This window comes from Argopecten irradians, chromosome 6, assembly GCF_041381155.1.
Source record: "Argopecten irradians isolate NY chromosome 6, Ai_NY, whole genome shotgun sequence".
Lineage (NCBI taxonomy): Eukaryota > Metazoa > Mollusca > Bivalvia > Pectinida > Pectinidae > Argopecten > Argopecten irradians.
This window is the reverse complement of record NC_091139.1, coordinates 42,802,528-42,822,893: the sequence shown is the minus strand read 5'-3', so window position 1 is coordinate 42,822,893 and position 20,366 is coordinate 42,802,528. Positions and strand designations below refer to the sequence as shown.

Here is a 20,366-nt window from a genome sequence, read left to right as displayed (position 1 = left end):
GACGAAACATGACGACTATAGGTCATCCTGACCCTTCGGGTCAGATGACCTAAAAATTTGCTAAAAAATTACCATTTTTGAGCTTAAAATCCGATTTTTTTCATTTCCTGCATAGAAATAACTACATATATTGGATTATATGGTCCTGATATGTAATTGTTGTTCTATTGTGGTCATTTTGATGCCTCATTTGTCTTCTTCGGTTGAAAAATGTCAATGTTATGACTATTTTTCACATCATCTCATCGACATCGAAGACGACGCTCTGGCTTTCGACGAATTGGATACTGATATCTCGATTACTCTGATTTGGACTGCATGTACCAGCTACCAGACATGGCGAGTCAAGTCAGAGGATAGTGCAGTGAAGTGAAGTGGGAAAGCAACGCACAATGATAATGGTTATAATTGAGAACCAGCGAAAGAAATATGTGACATTGTGGTACCTATCTGACATTTTGCTAATAATATGCATAGGAAATAAACGAAACTGTGATTTGTCCTACCCGAGGCTAGATATTACTGTCAACTTTACATTCATGTTTCCTACTTATAAATCGCCAATAGTCAAACTTATTTAAGGAACTTATAACACACCAGGAAAAACTAGTGTCAGCGGTTTGGAGTTAGAAAATAGCATATAACCAGTATACGCACCCTGTGATGTTTTGTAAACTTAATGATGGTATAACAATAATTCTGTTTTGTATCTCTATATATTTTATTGTTTTTACTGAGTGATTAGAGGTCAAATAACTGTTTACGAATAATAGTTTGCTGTTGGTAAACATTTTTTGCAGCGTCAAGCCAAATATGAAAAATTTGCTAAAAAATTATCATTTTTGAACTTAAAATCCGATTTTTTTCATTTCCTACCTAGAAATCACTACATATATTGAATTATGTGGTCCCGATATGAATTTGATGTTCTATTATGATCATTTTGATACCTCATTTGTCTACTTCGGTTGAAAAATGTTAATGTTATGACTATTTTTCAATCTTTAGTGAAATTCAAGATGGCGGCCATCTTGATGACGTCATAACTGGAGCTTATTACAATATTAACATTGTTTTTTTTGTTGGTGTTGTTTTAACTGATTGTATACATGGCTTACAGTTTCAGTCTGCCAGCCAGAAGGTGTCGACGATGGCACACTGTTTCTGCCCTACCACATTATAGTACCACAGCCATGCCTCAGGGTTGATGGGCTCCCCTACGGTGGCTAACACTTTCAGGGAGGACCGGTTATACCTGGAATATAATCTCATCACAATGAAATATCACTGGATACAAGTTCTATTAAAGCCTTTTATATAGCTTTATGTACCTGCATATAATCTTATCATAATGAAATATGATTGGATAAAAATTCTATTAAAGCCTTTAATAAACTTTTATATACCTGAATTTCCCATGCTGAATATATAAAATTGTAATCAACAGCTAGATGTTTACAATAATTTTCTCACTATATATAAAGGCTATAAGGTACATCTTCAAAATCGTAAATGACAGTAATACTAACTTTGTGACAAATTCATCCCCAAACTTCATGAGAGCTCGGATAGCTGTTGGTGCCGTGTAGAACTTTGTCACTTCATACTTCTCTACAATTGACCAGAATCTGCCAGGGTCAGGGTAGAAAGGTGTGCCCTCAAACTGTCAAAAAGGATCAAATTCAATCATGTGTCTGTCTTTTGTCATAAAGTAGCTGACAAATTTCACACAGTTGGAGTCTATTCTACATCATGACAACAAATACTGATGGAATAAAACATTATTTGCACTCAGTCAAACTTGGGAAAAACCTGTGTTACTGCCTGTGTCGATTAAAGAGATGAACAGATTAAACCATGACAATTTTTTTTATTTTTGCGCATGGAAAGTTGTCAAATCTCTGCGAAGCAGACCATTTTATTTAACTTGTAAAACCATTAGTCAATGGACCATAACAGACATAGGTATGACCAGTGATCACTTACTATGACACTTGTAGAACCGTTAGTCAATGGACCGTAACAGACATAGGTATGACCAGTGATCCAGCCCACATCAGCCGTGCACCAGTAGATATCGTTTTCCTGGTAATCAAAGTCATACTTGAAGGTAGTAGCTGCGTACAACATGTACCCCGCCACTGTATGGAGCACTCCCTTAGGCTTTCCTGTGGAACCACTGAAAAGTCAAAATCTACAGTCAAACTTTAACATCAAATACTAGATCACAGCTAAATTGAATACTTGTATATAAGACTTTGCAATAAAGAGATTTGGTTGGTATGATTATCCACAGTTATTTTGTAATCCATCATAAAAATGAAACTAGAAATATGTATTATTCAAAAGTACCATCTTACATTCTACTAATAGCCCCGTCCCATCCCTACCCATTCAATAACAACCAACACAAGCGGCCATTATTTTTACCTGGTGTAGAGCATGAAGAGCTGGTCCTCAGCGTCCATCCACTCTGGTTCACACTCGGATGAGGATTCTGCCATTTCATCGTGCCACCACACATCACGTTCATGGTCAAAATGGACCTGCAGAAACAAATAAATATCTCATTATCTTATTTGGTTTTACTTTGTTGGGTATTCTTTCAGCATATTAGATCATGTAATGACAACATTCTAATAAGCCACAGGCAAATAAGCTTACTGTATTGTATGGGCATTGGTAGGGTTTGGTTAGGGTTCATAACTCATTCAGGGGACATAACCAAGTCAGGTGAGAGAAATCCAATCTCAGGGGACAGAGCCCAAGCAAGAAACAGAATCCAGCAAGGTTACATATCAGTCAAGGGGAAGAATCCAGTCAGGAGACGTAACCCAGCCAGGGGACAGAATCGGGCAGAATCAAGAATCAACTCGGAGTCTTCTGTACAAGGGTAAGCACTAGTAATCCACTTAAAGCGAAAAGTGAAATAGTATTATGGGAAACATTTGGAAGAGGAAAGTCTTTTGAAAAGAAGAGGAAAGGTAAATACTAAATTCAGTCATCTTTAACAATTATGACAGAAGGTAATAAAATGTAAACCTCAAATCCATTTAATTTGTAACAGGCCAGTAACATCTAAAGGACTGAAGGTGACAGACAACTTGTCTTTATTGTATATTATGTTGCATGTGAAATTGAACATCACTTGAAACTCCCTACTAAAATTTGGAATTCAATATCTGTCAAAGTAACTCACCTTCAGTTTACGAACTGGTCGCTTTGCTGGAATGTCATCCTCTGTATCACCGTGGCCATCCATTTCTTCTGTTGTTGTTAAGTGTTTCACAACAACACATTTCTTCACTTTATGGCCCCTATAAAATGAAACAAGTTAGTATAATCTTACACTTATTATCAGATACTTGATGATTAAAACTGTGACTTATAATTACCTTTCCCAGTCTATTATCATTTTTTTCAAATTGCCTTAAAATCACTTTTAATCAGATCATGGATATTGTAGCTTACCTTTCCACATCTACATGAATTATGGTTTTTTCAAATTATCTTAAAGTCAATCCTTTTTATAGAAATCTACACATTCCTAAGAATCTAAAAAATGCCAATTCAATGAAAATATGTTAAGAAACCCAAACTCTAAATACTTTAAAAAGATTTCACATCATTCCAAAGAGACTTTATTTCATGTTTTCTATTCTGACTTTGTATGTTACAGAGTTATCTCCCTTGTGGATATGTAATGAATGCGACATCATTATTCTGTGAGCAAACATTACATTTTTACATTTACCTTGGTTCATTTTCTCTGAAAATGCAGATAACTCTGTAATATGCAAAACAGAATTGCTTCAAGTTACCTATGTTACAATACACACACTTATTTGATTAGTACATACAATAATCATGAAGCTAAATGAAATTATTACACCAGAGTTATTAAATAACATGCATATGCCAAAAAGCGAAAGCTTTTGTAAGGCAGATACTGATATAAATGTATACCGTAAATTAGGAACTTACGCTTTCTCACAGATAATTAAGGCATCGTCTACAATCTTCTTCAGGTTCATGAGTTTTGTACCCCTCCAAACACCATCTACAAATCGTGAAATAGATAATGTCATTTTATCATACCATCTACAAACAAAAGTATATAATTAAGTTCAAGCATACAGACCAAAACTTGTACACTTATTATATACCAGGTACATAACAAAGGTATCAACTTATTTTGTAAATTGCATGATAATTCTGAAACTTAAATAAATTAGATAGCATTTTTATCTTCTAAACATATTGACTTAAATAAGCTATAATCAATAACCAACCAGCAGTCAGCACAGCAGAACATTGTGCATCTAATATCCTTTCCGCTAGAGATTCAGATGAAAACCCAGCAAACTGTAATAGAATGAATTCCCATATAAGTTATATAACGTTTTAGAATTTACCTATAAAATTATTCCCTTAAATCTTTCTTGACTGAAATGGGTGATATTTTTGTGGAGTATCTTAGTGATGGCATTAAAAAAACACAGAAAAAATATTTATGAAATAAGAAGTATATAGCGTAAAGTGAAAAATACAAGAGCTTCATAAGCTGAGACCGGGAGAGATTTTATTTCAATCTGGTGGTATTTTAAACACAGAGGCTATGTCTATATTAGGAGAACGAGCACTACTAGTTCAGTATATATACACTTGCTCAAGTAGATACGGTATTCATGTGTCAGTTTGTCAGTTATATAAAGCATTTAACTATTAAACAAACTGTGGCAAAATCATTTCACATTAAAGCGATTTTTTTTAAACAATAATCTATACTAAATATTAGAAATTACATCGAAAGAAATGTAAAATAAATGAAAATTGGATGGGATTTTTTATATGATGTGCTTCATAAATGAATACATATAACTTACCACAATTGAATGTACAATGCCAATTCGTGCACATGCCAGCATAGCAACAGACAGTTCCAAAATCATTGGCATATAGATAGCTACACGGTCTCCCTTTTTAAGCCCTACAAGTATATGGAAATATCTAAGTTATAAGTCAATGGAGCTGTGTACGTATTAAACATTGATCTGATAACAAAGTTTGCTTTGCAACAAATGTTACAAAATATTTTGAAAGCTAATAATGAAAAAGGGAATGAATTCGCATGTTTTGTCTCAAATATCCAATGTTAACTTTTAATATCTAAATTCCATTCCTTTCTCCTTCTAAAAGTTTGTAATAGATTTAGACCGTTTGAGTCCATTAATTATGTACATGTATAGCTGCATGCAATTTAAATGGACATGGTATAAATAGAAATTGACATATGAGGATCATATGATTTATATTTAAACTTATAGTCAATATGATCAAAATAATAATCAACTCACCAAGTTTCTTCAGGACATTAGCAAATTTGCACACTCTTTCTAGAAGCTCTTGAAAGGTGATTTTTCCGTGATCATCTGGATCATTTCCTTCCCTAGAATAAAAAAAAAAACGAAGTTAAATATCAGTTAGGTGTGTCTGCATTGGTGAAAGTATCATTAATTCCTAAATTTGAATGTTTAGGTGGGGAATTATTTCATCATCTTTACATACCTTTCTCTCTTAGTTCATGAGAGATCAATCTCATGTTCTATTACAGTTTATACTTTATACCAGTATATGTTACAACAGACCTGTACAATGTACATGATGTACAATGCTGCAGTGATCATGATCGTGGATGGGATTTAAGAATAACATAGCACTAAATATGTCATTTTATTTTTAAACAAGTACTCATTGTAATGGACACCATTACATAGTCCCAAAAACGCATCCCCAATTGCAACAAATCAAGAATGCAGTTGCACAGTGTATATGAACATCTTGGGAGAACTTTGATGCACTTTTATATAGGAATTCAGGTTCTCCTCAAATGTACATAACTACATAACTCGGTGATCATGACCCAGGACCTAGCCATGCCTTGTACCTGCGTATAGTGCGCAACCCAACTTTTCACTTGATAATTTATAAAAAAAGTGTGCAAAAATACGGTAATACAAGGCTATTTTAAGAGGAATTGATTTGGCAGTTATCATGACTATATGGCATCCCTTAAAATTTTAAGTTACAACCCCCATTTACCAATTTTCAATGAATTGCTGACGAAAAATTGAAAACAGGAAGTTGGCCCAGCGACAATCTTTTAAAATTTTTATCATATTGATCAGCATCCCTTAATACCCCTATATACTAATTTTTATTGAAATCAGAGACCAAAATATAAAAACAGGAAGTTAGCCCAGCGGTCATCTTGGAATACCAAAAATCTTTACAAAAATGTTTTAAAGTTGTTCGCCATCCCTTAAAACCCCTGTAGACCAATTTTCATTGAGATCGGAGATCGAAACCTGAAGAACAGGAAATGAGCCAGTGGCAATCTTGGTAAAGCGAAATCTTTACGAAAACGTTTGCATGTTGTTCGCCATCCCTAAATAATCCTATAGACCAATTTTCATTAAGATCGGGGACCGAAACGGAAAACAGGAAGTGGGCCAGCGGCCATCTTGGAATACCAAAATCTTTACAAGAATGTTTGCATGTTGTTCGCCATCCCTTAAAACCCCTATGTACCAATATTCATTGAGATAGAAGACCGAAACCTGAAAACAGGAAGTGGGCCAGCTGCCATCTTGGAATACCAAAAATCTTCACGAAAATATTTTCATGATGTTCGCCATCCCTTAAAACCCCCATAGACCAATTTTCATTGAGATCGGAGACCGAAACCTGAAAACAGGAAATGGGTCCTAGCGGCCATCTTTGAATTCCGGTCCCGTTAGTTTGTTTGTTTGTTTGTTTGATTAATTAACGTCCTATTAACAGCTATGGTCATGTAAGGACGGCCTCCCATGTATGTGGTGTGTTGCGTGTATTGTTGTGTGAGGTGTGTGTTGTGGGAGACTGCCGTATATTCATGTTGTGTCTTCTTGTATAGTGGAACTGTTGCCCTTTTTATAGTGCTATATCACTGAAGCATGCTGCCGAAGACACCAAGCAACACACCCCACCCGGTCACATTATACTGACAACGGGCGAACCAGTCGTCCCACTCCCTGTATGCTGAGCGCTAAGCAGGAGCAGAAACTACCACTTTTATAGACTTTGGTGTGTCTCGGCCAGGGGACAGAGCCCAGAGCCTTCCTCACAGGGGCGAACGCTCAACGCAAGGCCAAACGTGAGGCGGTGCCAAGGGAGGCATTAGGAAAGATAAAGTCAGTTAGGAAGAAGAGAAAAGATAAGATCCTAAATTTAGTCGCCTTTTATGATTATGCAATAGGGGCAGCAGGTACAATTCTAACGCCTTACCTGCAGGGCAAAGCCTTTAAGCACCACCCCACACCCTTTAGAGTCTGTCTACCAAGTTTCATGAGCATAAGCCCAGTAGTTTCTGAGACAAGTGACATAAACCATTCCGGCGGAAGAAAGTGGAAGAAATAAGAATAAAAATAATAATAATAATAAGAAACGGAGCAAAAACAAAATGTCCCCCCAACAGTCGGTTTTACTGTGATATGCCTGAAAAGCCCATGGTTGTGACATGTGTGTAGATGTTCAAACTTACTCACTGTCCGCCATTACACATTGTGGTCGAACTTCTCGTATGCCGAACCCTGTCCCTTGTTCGTAGAGTAATACAACTTTTGTCTAGAACTGCTCAAATCGCTCTGACAGTAGTGTGTTTACCTTATTAGGTGAATTGTCTTGCCTAAAAATCATTTTATAACCTTCTCAGAGTTTATTTGTTTAACGTGCGTGACTTTGGCTCGGGTATGGGTACAGAGTCCATAATGTACCTGCTTAATCTTATTGATCAACGATTTGATATTTCAACAATATTAATTAAAATACTAAACAATGACGTGGAATTTGTCAATATTTTATGTTATATGTTTCATAAGAAATGTAGAACAATACATTTATGCCATATTTTGCTTCTTGGTTATGTAAAAGAATTAGCCTGAGTGAATTGTCCCTTTAATTTATCAACTGTTTTAGACTTGCTATGAAAGTAATGCGACTTAAAAAAAAACTATGTTTGAAGCTCGTGTCCGTGTGATTGGATATTGGGTTTGTGAAGAAAAACTTAAGTATTTTTTTGCGAATTAGGATGAATTTATCCAGATTGATTCGTTATTAACGAAAATGTGAATGGGTAGCGTGAGCCCAGCTACATGCTGTAATATGAAAATCAATCAAAACACCACTTTTAGAAAATATCAGTGGATTTTATTGAATTATATATATTAACATGAATAGGTTTTAATGCCATGGAATACTTACAAATCCATTACATCTGTAGTATATGTTAGTAGATATGATAATGGGAGGTTTATCTGTCAATAATTTCCCGAAAAACACTTTACAGCCATTGCAATTTGATGGAGATCAATGAAGAAATGAAGCCGTCAGAGAGCTGACAATGCAATCATTTTTAATAACAATGACCTTGTACTGACCTTGAGTAAACAACTCTGAAACTATTGTCAAAGAAATTCCATTGCTTTACATCACAGATGTTTTATCAACATAAATTCATTTTATTTTAGAATATTGTATATATTATTTGAGTTATAATGTAGAAAGCTGCATTCACGATAGTGCTATGTAAAAAAATGAAATAACATGATTACTCAAATGCAGGACTATTTCCCATATGCGGTAGTGTGCCCAACCTATAAAGAGGGCTTTTGAAAGCTTGTCTGAAAACAATATTAAGTGTCAAGATTTGTCATGAACTCACAAAAGTACAAATTGGAGTTTTACCTCGCCTTAATCATAAAACAGTTGTGATTACTGATATGTTTTTTCATTGGTGCCTGCAAAGACAGAAGTTCTATCACAAAATTTGTATAAAATGAGTTTCATCGAATCTTGAAAGCACCATTTAAGGCTGTTTTGAGCATAGGGGCACGCAAAATATTAATTATATATATACCCGAGATTTTTTTTGTAATTTTTTTTTTTTTTTTTTTTTTTTCAAAAATAAAACTTAATCAAAGTACTGAAAGTACTGAGACTTAAGCCTCAAAAAAGTTACAAATGAAGAATTCTGATTTGCATTGATTACATAAATGATAAATGTCAATGCACAATAGCATATCCATCAATTGCTGTCAAATTGCAATGGTAAAGAAATTGTTTATACACCTTTTTAAAGTTAATTTTCTATTTCCTTCTACTCAATACAAAGAACATGTGTGCGATACAATAATGTAATTGAAAGACATTGCAATTTCTAAGATAAATGAATTTGATATTGGTGAACAGCATATCATACACTTCATGTAAATTCCAAGTTGGAAAACTATGAATTCCAGTTAAAAAGGTTGTTTTATAAATGCAAGCACTCTTTTATAAGATGACAATTTATTTCATTATGCATACACACATATATTAGTAGCAAATCACAAAATAGGATCACTACAGAAGATCACTGGACCGTTAGTCAATGATGCATAAATATCACTTTCTCTCTTTCTTTTGAGAAAATGGCAACAAAATGTCATTTGTCGCTCTAAAATTTTGTTATCATGTGTACCTTGTATTTATCATATCCTTTATATCCCTTTATGGCAATCTTCAATTTACTCTGACAACATCAATTGGATAGTATCCTATATCTAACTTATTTGCGCATATACATATTATTTCTTTCATTCCGGCATATTTAATCGAAATTGATTGAAAAGCTCTTTTGTATCATTAGCAATCGATCTCCATGAAGCTAGAGTGCATCATGGAATTTGCCTCCCTCCAGTTGGTATTCATATTGACTATGAATGCCAACTGAATGCAAATGCTTAATATCTACAACCGGATCTCACTCGAGGATATCTGTGTTTTACACAATATCATAAGCCACCTATATATATTTCAAGTTATTTTGTAAATGTTGAAAATATCAAAATACATTTTAATTTTCATGTATACTTTTCAAACCATAATAAAACTAGGAAATGATTACTAAACTACCAAAAATACCAGATCTTTAATTAAAGGCATTTTACCCCGATTTCATTAAATAAGTATGGTGTAATTTAACAACAGTGTTGAATGTCCAGTTACATAATCATAACAACGATGGAATGTTTAATCAGTCTATACTGATTTCATGAAAATTTTGGGTATAGTAATTGTCCATCCGGTCTTGGATTTAATCTAAAAATGAGAGGTATATTTTTTCTAGAATTAGTGGGGAAAAATAAACACAAATCAGTAAATTTACTTTAGATAAATTACATATTTTTAACAATATCTGTATTATCAAGTATTTAAACAATGAAATTATTATCATTGAAACATCTCATTAAATTCAGTATGTATTCAAAATAAAGGTAATAGGATTTCATTCTCTTTTATTAATATGAAATTTAGATCTGTGAATCAATTATTATTTGTCATGATCATATGATCGATAGATTCCAATTTCCAAAATCATTTTTTTACCCATTTGTTGTTTTTTATTCGCATATGATTTTTTCATATGTATTTTGAGGAAAAGGCAAAAAAGATGATTTCAAGGCCATTACATTAATTAGAAATGATCATGCCCCACATGTATATGGTATATGGATTTAATGATTTTAGTGAGACCCCCAAAGTTACATCTTTGTTAGGCTAGTGAGATGCAAACAACATATTTCACTTTGAACATTAGTTTACATAAATGTGATTATTTTGTATGTTTATTGGAACTAAGAGATGAAAAATAATTATTATACCCAAAAATATATAGCATTTATTCATATCAGTTTATAGCACATGATTTGTTGTATTATAACTGCAAGAATTGGCCCTGCAGGTAGGGCGTTAGAATTGTACCTGCTGCCCCTATTGCATGATCGTAAAAGGCGACTAAATTTAGGATCTTATCTTTTCTCTTCTTCCTAACTGACTTTATCTTTCCTAATGCCTCCCTTGGCACCGCCTCACTTTTGGCCTTGAGTTGAGCGTTCGCCCCTGTGAGGAAGGCTCTGGGTTCTGTCCCCTGGCCGAGACACACCAAAGTCTATAAAAGTGGTAGTTTCTGCTCCTGCTTAGCGTTCAGCATACAGGGAGTGGGACGACTGGTTCGCCCGTTGTCAGTATAATGTGACCGGGTGGGGTGTGTTGCTTGGTGTCTTTGGCGGCATGCTTCAGTGATATAGCACTATAAAAAGGGCAACAGTTCCACTATACAAGAAGACACAACACGAACATACCGCAGTCTCCCAGTACATTCACCTCGCACAACATACACGCAGCACACCGCATACATGGGAGGCCGTCCTTACATGACCATAGCTGTTAATAGGACGTTAATAAATCAAACAAACAAACAAAAAGAACAGTGTATCCATATAGCTCAGATACAGTATAGGTCAACTGCAGTGAAATTAGCATGTCGTAGGTCAACATCATTTAAATTACAGAGTTAAAATGTTACTGGATGTAATCCCTTATACTCAAACCATACAAAGTACAGCTTAATTAAATCAAACGTAAGAAATGAAATTGTAGACCACAATTTAAATTGACTTCATGGTCTGACTGTATGTACTTGTTTCACTTCACCATAGATGTAAATATAATAATTTTTGCAGTACTGCCACAAATAATAATATAATTCAAAAATGATTTTTAGTTTCATGTTATGCTGATTATATGATATTATGATACACAATTATGTTTTTACAATTATTGTTATTATAGTGAAAAAAAACTAATAATTTCCTAATGATATGAGTAATCCGGGATCCATTATAAAAACTTTAAGCTGTTAGGCAGATTTCCATTTCCCAGAAACAGATACTGTGTGTTTTAGAAACTTAATTCAAAGCTTTGTGTATCTATCAGCAGTCAAATGTCTTAAATTATAAATAAAAAATTGTGACCGACTTTGATATAGATTATTTCAAAAATATTCAACTGATCACAGAAAAACCATACTGGGTGTATGTTTTGATTGATATTCTTTTTAATCAAAATTTTTATAAATAAAAGAGAAAATTTTAAAATAAAGAAAGCAAAAGTCTTATATTCATTAAAAGAACTTTTGTCCTACACTCTTGTATTGCTCACTTATATATGAAAGCAAAACCACGCACACAATAGGGCAGCCTTATATTGTCGTATATCTCAGATCTGTTTTTAAAAACATTATTTAATGCACACAGAAAGAAACACTTAGATATGTAAGTTAGATGGGGGAGTCACCAATGTCTATAACTTGTGTGGACAGCAGTCAGCTGGAAGGTAAGGTACTTACACATGCAGGCACAGAGGGATTTGGGGGGGGATGTAGTACACAGTATAGGTCAACAGCATTTAAATTAGAGGAAAAGGGTGAGATGTAGTACACAGTATAGGTCAACGGCATTTAAATTAGTGTGTCATAGGTAAACGGCATTTAAATTACTGAGTTGAAAGGTTACTGGAAGTAGTGCCTTAGACTCAAACCGTACAAAGTACGGCTTAAGTCAAAAACATACCTGCGCACTTTAGATATGGATATGTATAATAGTCAATATTATAGGTATCATATTTTCATATTAGGATATCTTGGATATGACATACGGTGCTGATACTGTAAGTTACAAGATAAACAGAATTTACATGTCCCTGTAGTTAGAGGAAGCGCTGTTATTAGGACAAATACGGCACTCTACTCAGAATAACTCTGTAGCATCACAGAAGCTTAACGTTCTGTCAAAAATATATAGTAAAAATATATAAAAATACAACCTTTTTTTATATAAATTTTTTAACCAACTATCCATTTTCATTTCACAGAATCATGCATTTGCGTAACAAAATTATCCCTCAAATACAGGAATGTTACTCAAATGCAGGACTAATCCTGGTTATACGGGAGTGTCCCCAACCTGATGAAGTATTTGTTAGTAGCTCCAGACATTCGAAACAAATGGTTCGACCGTTTGTAAAACTCTTTATTTCAAGTATAAATCCTGACGGACCTGCAATTTGTGATTCATGCCTGTGAGGGCTTTGTCAATGGTCGTCTGAAAACACTATAAAATCACCAGGTCCGTCTTTAATTCATTAACGAACAACTAGGTCCAACCAGTCATACCGCATAATCGAAAACAGCCTTAGTTGTTGAGTGTTCGTTTATGAATTAAAGTTGTATGGTCTACAACTTTTGCTCTTTTTGTCATAGTGAAAACTGTTTAAGTTTTATACATATTTTTCTCCGTCTGTCTGAGTTTTAAACTTTCTAATTTTACCACTTTTTATAAAGTTATAGCATTGGCAGTATTTTTAGTTATAAAAGTAAAATATCTTTTTAACGTGTACACGTGAAAAATAGACTCAAAAGATGCCAATCATTCCGAGCTCTTCCGAACATCGTCGCGACAATCTCGCGTAACACGAGAATTGTGAAACCAAGAGAAAATGTCAACAATTTTTCATAAACAAAACATGTGGTTGACCTGGTTGACCTCAGCAGACTGGATCTACAAAGAAAATAATGCTCGCACATTACAATATTTGACACACAAAATATTTTACGGCAATGTGTTAATTTGATGTTTCAAATAAGCATGATTTGCTCATATTAGCCACAAGGAAAACGTAAACAAACACATGTGCGCTTACGCTAGTTACCTGGCTCACCACGTGCAGGCCGTGTCGAACGTCAGTCACGTGACACGATTCGGATTCCGACAAAACCCGAAGTAACTGAACATGGCGGTGATTGAAGGCACTTTATTCAAAACCAGGAATATATGATCCCTAGATTTCGGCTCTCTTATAGGCCGACATATGCTTTTGGGGAGCTAAATCATCAAGTTACATGTCAATGTTCAAATATCAAATGTTTAAGTGACATATTGTTACAGTGACATTAGCATGCAATATACTCCAACAATGCTAGAGGTATAGCACGACGAGACACTTTTGGAACATTACGTCGTGTCTAACCTCTAACTTCCGATAAGGCCATTGACCCGATGCTGAGGTAACATTTTCAAAGTTCGGATTGTGACAAAATAAAACATTTAAATCATATTTAAATCCTCATCAATGCCAAATACCTACCTCTTTTTCATAAATCAACAATTTTTTTGACAAATCAGCTGTAAAATCCATCTAAAACAAATATTTACATCACCTAACGTAAACTTTCATGACCCAGACAAAACTTAATGATGAAAGCGATCCGCCTGGTAAATAGAAAAAACGAATTGCAAAGTCCCCAAACACTTGATCTGTCTGAACTTTTACTTGCATTCTGCCCGCTTGAATACACGTTCCATTTTTTGTAGTAACCAACCGCCATATTTAAAACTAGCTCAAAATGTTAAAAAAAGGATTCATCATATCTAATCCGCTAAAATACATTTTTGTGAGGCCTTAAGTTATGGGTTTCCTTGATAAATGGAATAATTAATACCTAAACTGTAAGTACACATCAATGTTATCACTGTTAGAGCAATAAATATTGATATTATTGCACTTTTCATTTCGCCTTCATCTGACTTCGAAAGCTGCATCAAAGAAATGACCCTTTGGAAATGAGAGTCGACAGTCAGCAAAACAAACGTCAGATAAAAAAACAGCTGACCAGTCGACTCTCATGTTATGGGAGTACTTGCAATATAACTTTAAAGACAGACCTGGTGATTCTATATTGTTTTCAGACGAGCCTTGACAAAGCCCTCACAGGCCTGTATCATGATTCATCAACTGCAGGTTCGTTAGGATTTAAACTTGAAATAAAGACTATTACAAACGGTCAAACCGGTTGTTCCGGATAAACGAAATGGGCCCTAGACGCACTACTGTTCGGTCACCGCTACTGGTACTCCAACAATGTTAGAGGTATAGCACGACGAGACACTTTTGGAACATTACACGTGTCTAACCTCTAACTTCCGATAGGCCATTTACCCAATGCTGGGGTAACATTTTCAAAGTTTGGATTGTGACAATATAAAACGTTTAAATCATATTTAAATCCTCATCAATGTCAAATACCTACCTCTTTTTCATAAATCAACAATTTTTTTGACAAAATCAGCCGTAAAATCCATCTTAAACAAATATTTACATCTCCTAACGAAAACTTTCATGACCCAGACAAAACTTCATGATGAAAGCGATCCGCCTGAAATAGAAAGCCCAGATCCGCCACCTGGTTTGTAATGCCTAGTAAGGTTCATTGTTTCTTTTCTAAGAAATTTGAATATTTACCTCTAATTTCCCTAAAGGGCCCCACTCTTTCTTCTCAAGGGGGTCAGAGCCAAAAATTATAGGAATTCTGTTAACCCCAAGGATGTTTCTGGGCCAAATTTGGTTAAAATCCAAGCAGAAACTCTAAGACTAGTAGCAATTTATAGGATTTACCTAAATTTTCCTATTGGGCCCCGCCCCTCCTGCCCCCAGGGGGTCAGAGCCAAAATTTATACAAGTTCTATTCCCCTTCCCCCAAGGATGTTTCTGGCCAATTTTGGTTTCAATCCATGCAGAACTCTAGGACAAGTAGCGATTTATAGGATTTACCTCTATTTCCCCTATTGGGCCCGCCCCTCCTGCCCCTGGGGGGTCAGAGCCAAAATTTATATAAGTTCTGTTCCCCTTCCCCCTAGGATGTTTCTGGCCAAATTTGGTTACAATCCATGCAGAACTCTAGAACAAGTAGCGATTTATAGGATTTACCTAAATTTCCCCTATTGGGCCCCGCCCCTAATGTCCCCGGGGGGTCAGAGCCAAAATTTATACAAGTTCTATTCCCCTTCCCCCAAGGATGTTTCTGGCCAAATTTGGTTACAATCTATGCAGAACTCTAGGACAAGTAGTGATTTATAGGATTTACCTCTATTTCCCCTATTGGGCCCCGCCCCTACTGTCCCCGGGGGGTCAGAGCCAAAATTTATACAAGTTCTGTTCCCCTTCCCCCAAGGATGTTTCTGGCCAAATTTGGTTACCAACCATGCAGAACTCTAGGACAAGTAGCCATTTATAGGATTTACCTCGATTTCCCCTATTGGGCCCCGCCCCTCCTGTCCTCGGGGGGTTCAGAGCAAAAATGTATACAAGTTCTGATCCCCTTCCCCCAAGGATGTTTTCTGGCCAAATTTGGTTACAATCCATGCAGAACTCTAGGACAAGTAGCGATTTATAGGATTTACCTAAATTTCCCTTATTGGGCCCCGCCCCTCCTGTCCCCGGGGGGTCAGAGCCAAAATTTATACAAGTTCTGTTCCCCTTCCCCCAAGGATGTTTCTGGCCAAATTTGGTTACAATCCATGCAGAACACTAGGACAAGTAGCGATTTATAGGATTTACCTCTATTTTCCCTATTGGGCCCCGCCCCTCCTGTCCCCAGGGGGTCAGAGCCAAAATTTATACAAGTTCAATTCCCCTTCCCCCAAGGATGTTTCTGGCCAAATTTGGTTACAATCCATGCAGAACTCTAGGACAAGTAGCGATTTATAGGATTTACCTCAATTTCCCCTATTGGGCCCCGCCCCTCCTGTCCCCGGGGGGTCAGAGCAAAAATTTATACAAGTTCTGTTCCCCTCCCCCCAAGGATGTTTCTGGCCAAATTTGGTTAAAATCCATGCAGAACTCTATGACTAGTAGCGATTTAAAGGAAATGTTGACGGACAGACAGACGACGGACGGACGGACGGACGGACGACGGACGACGGACGCCGCGCCATGACATAAGCTCACCGGCCCTTCGGGCCAGGTGAGCTAAAAACGAATTGCAAAGTCCCCAAAACGCTTGATATGCCTTTACTTTTACTTGCATTCTGCCCGCTTGAATTCACGTTCCGTTTTTTGTAGTAACCAGCCGCCATATTTAAAACTAGGTCAAAATGTTACGGAAGGGATTCATCATATCTAATCCGCTAAAATACTTTTTTATGAGGCCATAAATTATGGGTTTCCTAGATAAATGGGATTATTAATACCTAAACTGTAAGTACACATCAATGTTATCACTGTTAGAGCAAGAAATATTGATATTATTGCACTTTTCCTTCCGCCTTCATCTGACGTCGGAAGCTGCATCAAAGAAATAAGCCTTCGGAAATGAGAGTCGACAGTCAGCAAAATAACGTCCGATAAAAAAACGGCTGACCAATCGACTCTCATGTTATGGGAGTAGGCTACTGGTTTAGACTGGTTCCCGCCTCAGTTACCTCCCTTGCGTACGCTTCACTGAGGACCGGTAGCGGGTAGCCATCTTGAGTGGGAATTCCAACTCCAGAGTAGTGCGCATCATTTCTGCGCATGATATGTCATCATGGAGACGGCTACTTCCGTTAAGAGAAAATAACGTCATTAACGTCGTTCCTGTGAACACTCTAAACTCTGTTAGCACGAAATGATTTCAAAACTTAAGATCTTATTTACTTTTGTTTATATATCGTTCAAATAAATTATTTATTCTTTACGTTTAAGATCCGTCGCTTCGTGCGTAAAGGGGTTTTTCCACGCCTAAAAAAAGTGATGCAGGCGAACCGGATATGTAGATTGACCAATCAAAAAAATCATCATGGTTACCCGCTATACCGGTCCCTAGTGAGCGGAGCGCAGCCTGGCGGAGAGTAGAGAACTAAGGGAAGGGAACCAGTCTAGCTACTGGTTGGGTCATGTTCAAGGGGAGCAACTCTAGCCAATTGTACATTATAATTGGATAACGAAACCGACAAAATAAATGACGAAAAACAAACCAGTAAAATGCTACTTTGTTTCCACGGCCTTCTTTGACATGTCTATCCACAGCGTTGTAACATATATTTGTCTGTGCTCCCTCCATCCATTTTATATAGATGCGTCCTTTTCTACAATCAAAGTTGTAATCTAAGAACATCCCGGTCGGTGGACGCTTCCAATAAAACTGCTGTGCGATTTCACTCCAAAACCCTTCTGGGTCTTCGACTGATCTTTTATACATAGCAAGGTATTGTTCAAAACTTTGCACATGACTTTCTCGTCGCAAATGGTCCAGAGGTTGGAACAACTGAACGCCTGCATTACCGTCGGCTGCCATCTTGGATGCAACTAATCCGCGCGTCGGGTAAACTAAAAATGGGTGCGTTCGAATCGAATGTATGCAGCAGGCCTAGGCCAGCGCAGATCAGAGATGATGAGGAAGAATGAAATGGCGATATATCTACATATGTATATAAATAGAATGTTCCCCAATGATTAGTTTCATAATGAAGACTGCATGTTTCTGACGACTACATATTTATTTCTAATTAAAACTATTCATAAATTGCAGAGATTTAAATTATCTACATGTATGTCTCTGATAAATTATCAATTAGATGCCGACAATTTTTTTCAATTTTATGACAGATATAGGCCTACTCCATAAATATTCATAATCCTACCTACAACGTACTCCTTTGTTAAACAAAAAGATCGATTATAGACAACACTTTTCCTGGTTTTTTTTGGGGTTCATTTTTTCACTATTATTATTTGTTGTTGAAACCCACTCCCCCCCCCCCCCCCTGTAAAGTCAGAACCATACAATTATAATCTAGTTAGTTTCTCAGTGCAAGGACGTATCTCACTTATAAATCCTTGCTCAGTGGTACAGCTAGTTTACATATATTATGCCATATAACGTTAACATAATCGTTATAGATCTAGATCATTTCCAGATGTCATGGGTCTAGATTTGAATTAATTAAAAGTTTATCATTCATGCATGGTGCGTGCCAGCTGAACTATGATACATGATTTTTATATACAGTATTAAGATCATCACCGCCAATTTTACAATCGGCAGTGGCCCTGCCGGTAGGGCGTTAGAATCGTACCTGCTGCCCCTAATGCATGATCGTAAAAGGCGACTAAAACTTTTCTATTCTTCCTAACTGAATTTATCTTTCCTAATGCCTCCCTTGGTACCAACTCACTTTTGTACGGCGACACAGAAGTAACACGAAAAATATTTTTTTTAATGTAGGACACAAAAAAAAGATTATATGTAGGGTGAAAAATTTTTTTTTTCTTTTACGTGCTCACGTAATAAGTATTACGTGCTCACGTTATAAGTTTTACGTGAGCACGTAAAAGAAAAAAAATATTTTTCACCCTACATCAATTTTTTTTTTTTTTTTTTTTTTCTGTCCTACATAAAATATTTTTCGTGTCACTTCTGTGCCGCCGTACTTATTACGTGAGCACGTGAAAGAAAAAAAAATTGTCTTAAATAAAAAAAAAAAAACATTTACTTTTGGCATTGAGTTGAGCGTTCGCCCCATGCGAAGAAGGCTGTGGTTCTGTCCCCTGGTCGAGAAACACCAAAGTCTATAAAAGTGGTAGTTTCTGCTCCTGCTTAGCGCTCAGCATACAGGGAGTGAGACGACTGGTTCGCCCGTTGTCAGTATAATCTGACCGGGTGGGGTGTGTTGCTTAGTGTCTTCGGTGGCATGATTAGTGATATAGCACTATAAAAAGGGCAACGGTTCCACTAAACAAATAGACACAACATGAATATACCGCAGTCTCCCAAAAAACGCACCTCGCACCACATACATGCAATTTATCGCATACATGGGTGGCCGTCCTTACATGACCATAGTTGTTAATAGGACATTAATTAATCAATCAATCAAACAATCGACAGACGTACCCTGTATGTTCCTGTTTTATTTATTTATTTATTTATTGCTGTTTTTATTCTACTTATTAAAGGCCCACTACCTTTCCGAAACGGCTTTTATTTTTTAAAATGGAAATGTAAAACGAGATTGATAATTTTAAAAAGTCGCAAAAGTTATCAACTTACCGGTAATGCTACACTTATCATTATCTTCTGAACAATTTAATTTATATAGATAAAATGTTAATTTTCATAACGCGGGTCGTCTTATGTTTCCCGCCGTCGTCCTAAATATCGCGCGGTAGTTGATCATCACTGCGTCAGAAGGCAAAACAGTGAAATAAATATCAAATGTTATCAGGTATATTACACAGGACATCTTGCATAAACTTCATGTTGTAACCTCATCTTAGACCATCGATATATATATTTTCTTTTGTTGTTAATGTTTTTAGAAACCTTTAAATTTTGCTCCGGAAAGGTAGTGGGCCTTTAACTGTTACACAAAGGATGATAACTTTGATATTTAAAAAAAAATCAGATGGTGTAGGCACATTTTTAAGGAAAAATATAATGCATTGATTGGAATACAATGAATAAAAGAAAAAAAAATGTACTTCTGGTGTTGAATGTAATTTTTTTGGAGAAAAAATCTCGACTGAAGTAAGAATTTTAAAATGTTTGCGAAGCACGACGACGGAAGGGAGTGACTGTCATTTTCAATATATGCATTTCAGGTCTAGAAACAATATCATAAGTAAGTCAG

At 36.1% G+C, this 20,366-nt stretch overlaps 1 protein-coding gene across 1 annotated transcript; it reads right to left on the bottom strand.

Annotated features, from left to right (window-relative positions):
* Window positions 1–1,122: 1,122 nt before the first annotated feature.
* On the bottom strand, window positions 1,123–18,054 carry LOC138325966 (acetyl-coenzyme A synthetase, cytoplasmic-like). Its single transcript, XM_069272005.1, has 10 exons — window positions 17,712–18,054; window positions 5,358–5,449; window positions 4,887–4,990; window positions 4,293–4,365; window positions 3,985–4,060; window positions 3,200–3,317; window positions 2,431–2,546; window positions 1,987–2,179; window positions 1,530–1,663; window positions 1,123–1,255 (listed from the first exon to the last, which is right to left on the bottom strand). Exons 1-10 carry the CDS (start codon window positions 18,029–18,031, stop codon window positions 1,123–1,125), a joined length of 1,359 nt encoding a protein of 452 aa, XP_069128106.1. The 5' UTR covers window positions 18,032–18,054.
* Window positions 18,055–20,366: the final 2,312 nt, after the last annotated feature.

Excerpts from the sequence above, each read along its gene's own strand:
- LOC138325966 (XM_069272005.1), bottom strand. The coding sequence starts at position 18,031 with ATGGCAGCCGACGGTAATGCAGGCGTTCAGTTGTTCCAACCTCTGGAC. Across the intron at positions 4,061-4,292 it reads TTCTGCTGTGCTGACTGCTG|ATGGTGTTTGGAGGGGTACA; the intron begins GTTGGTTATTGA and ends CACGATTTGTAG. Across the intron at positions 2,180-2,430 it reads CTCTTCATGCTCTACACCAG|TGGTTCCACAGGAAAGCCTA; the intron begins GTAAAAATAATG and ends TTGACTTTTCAG.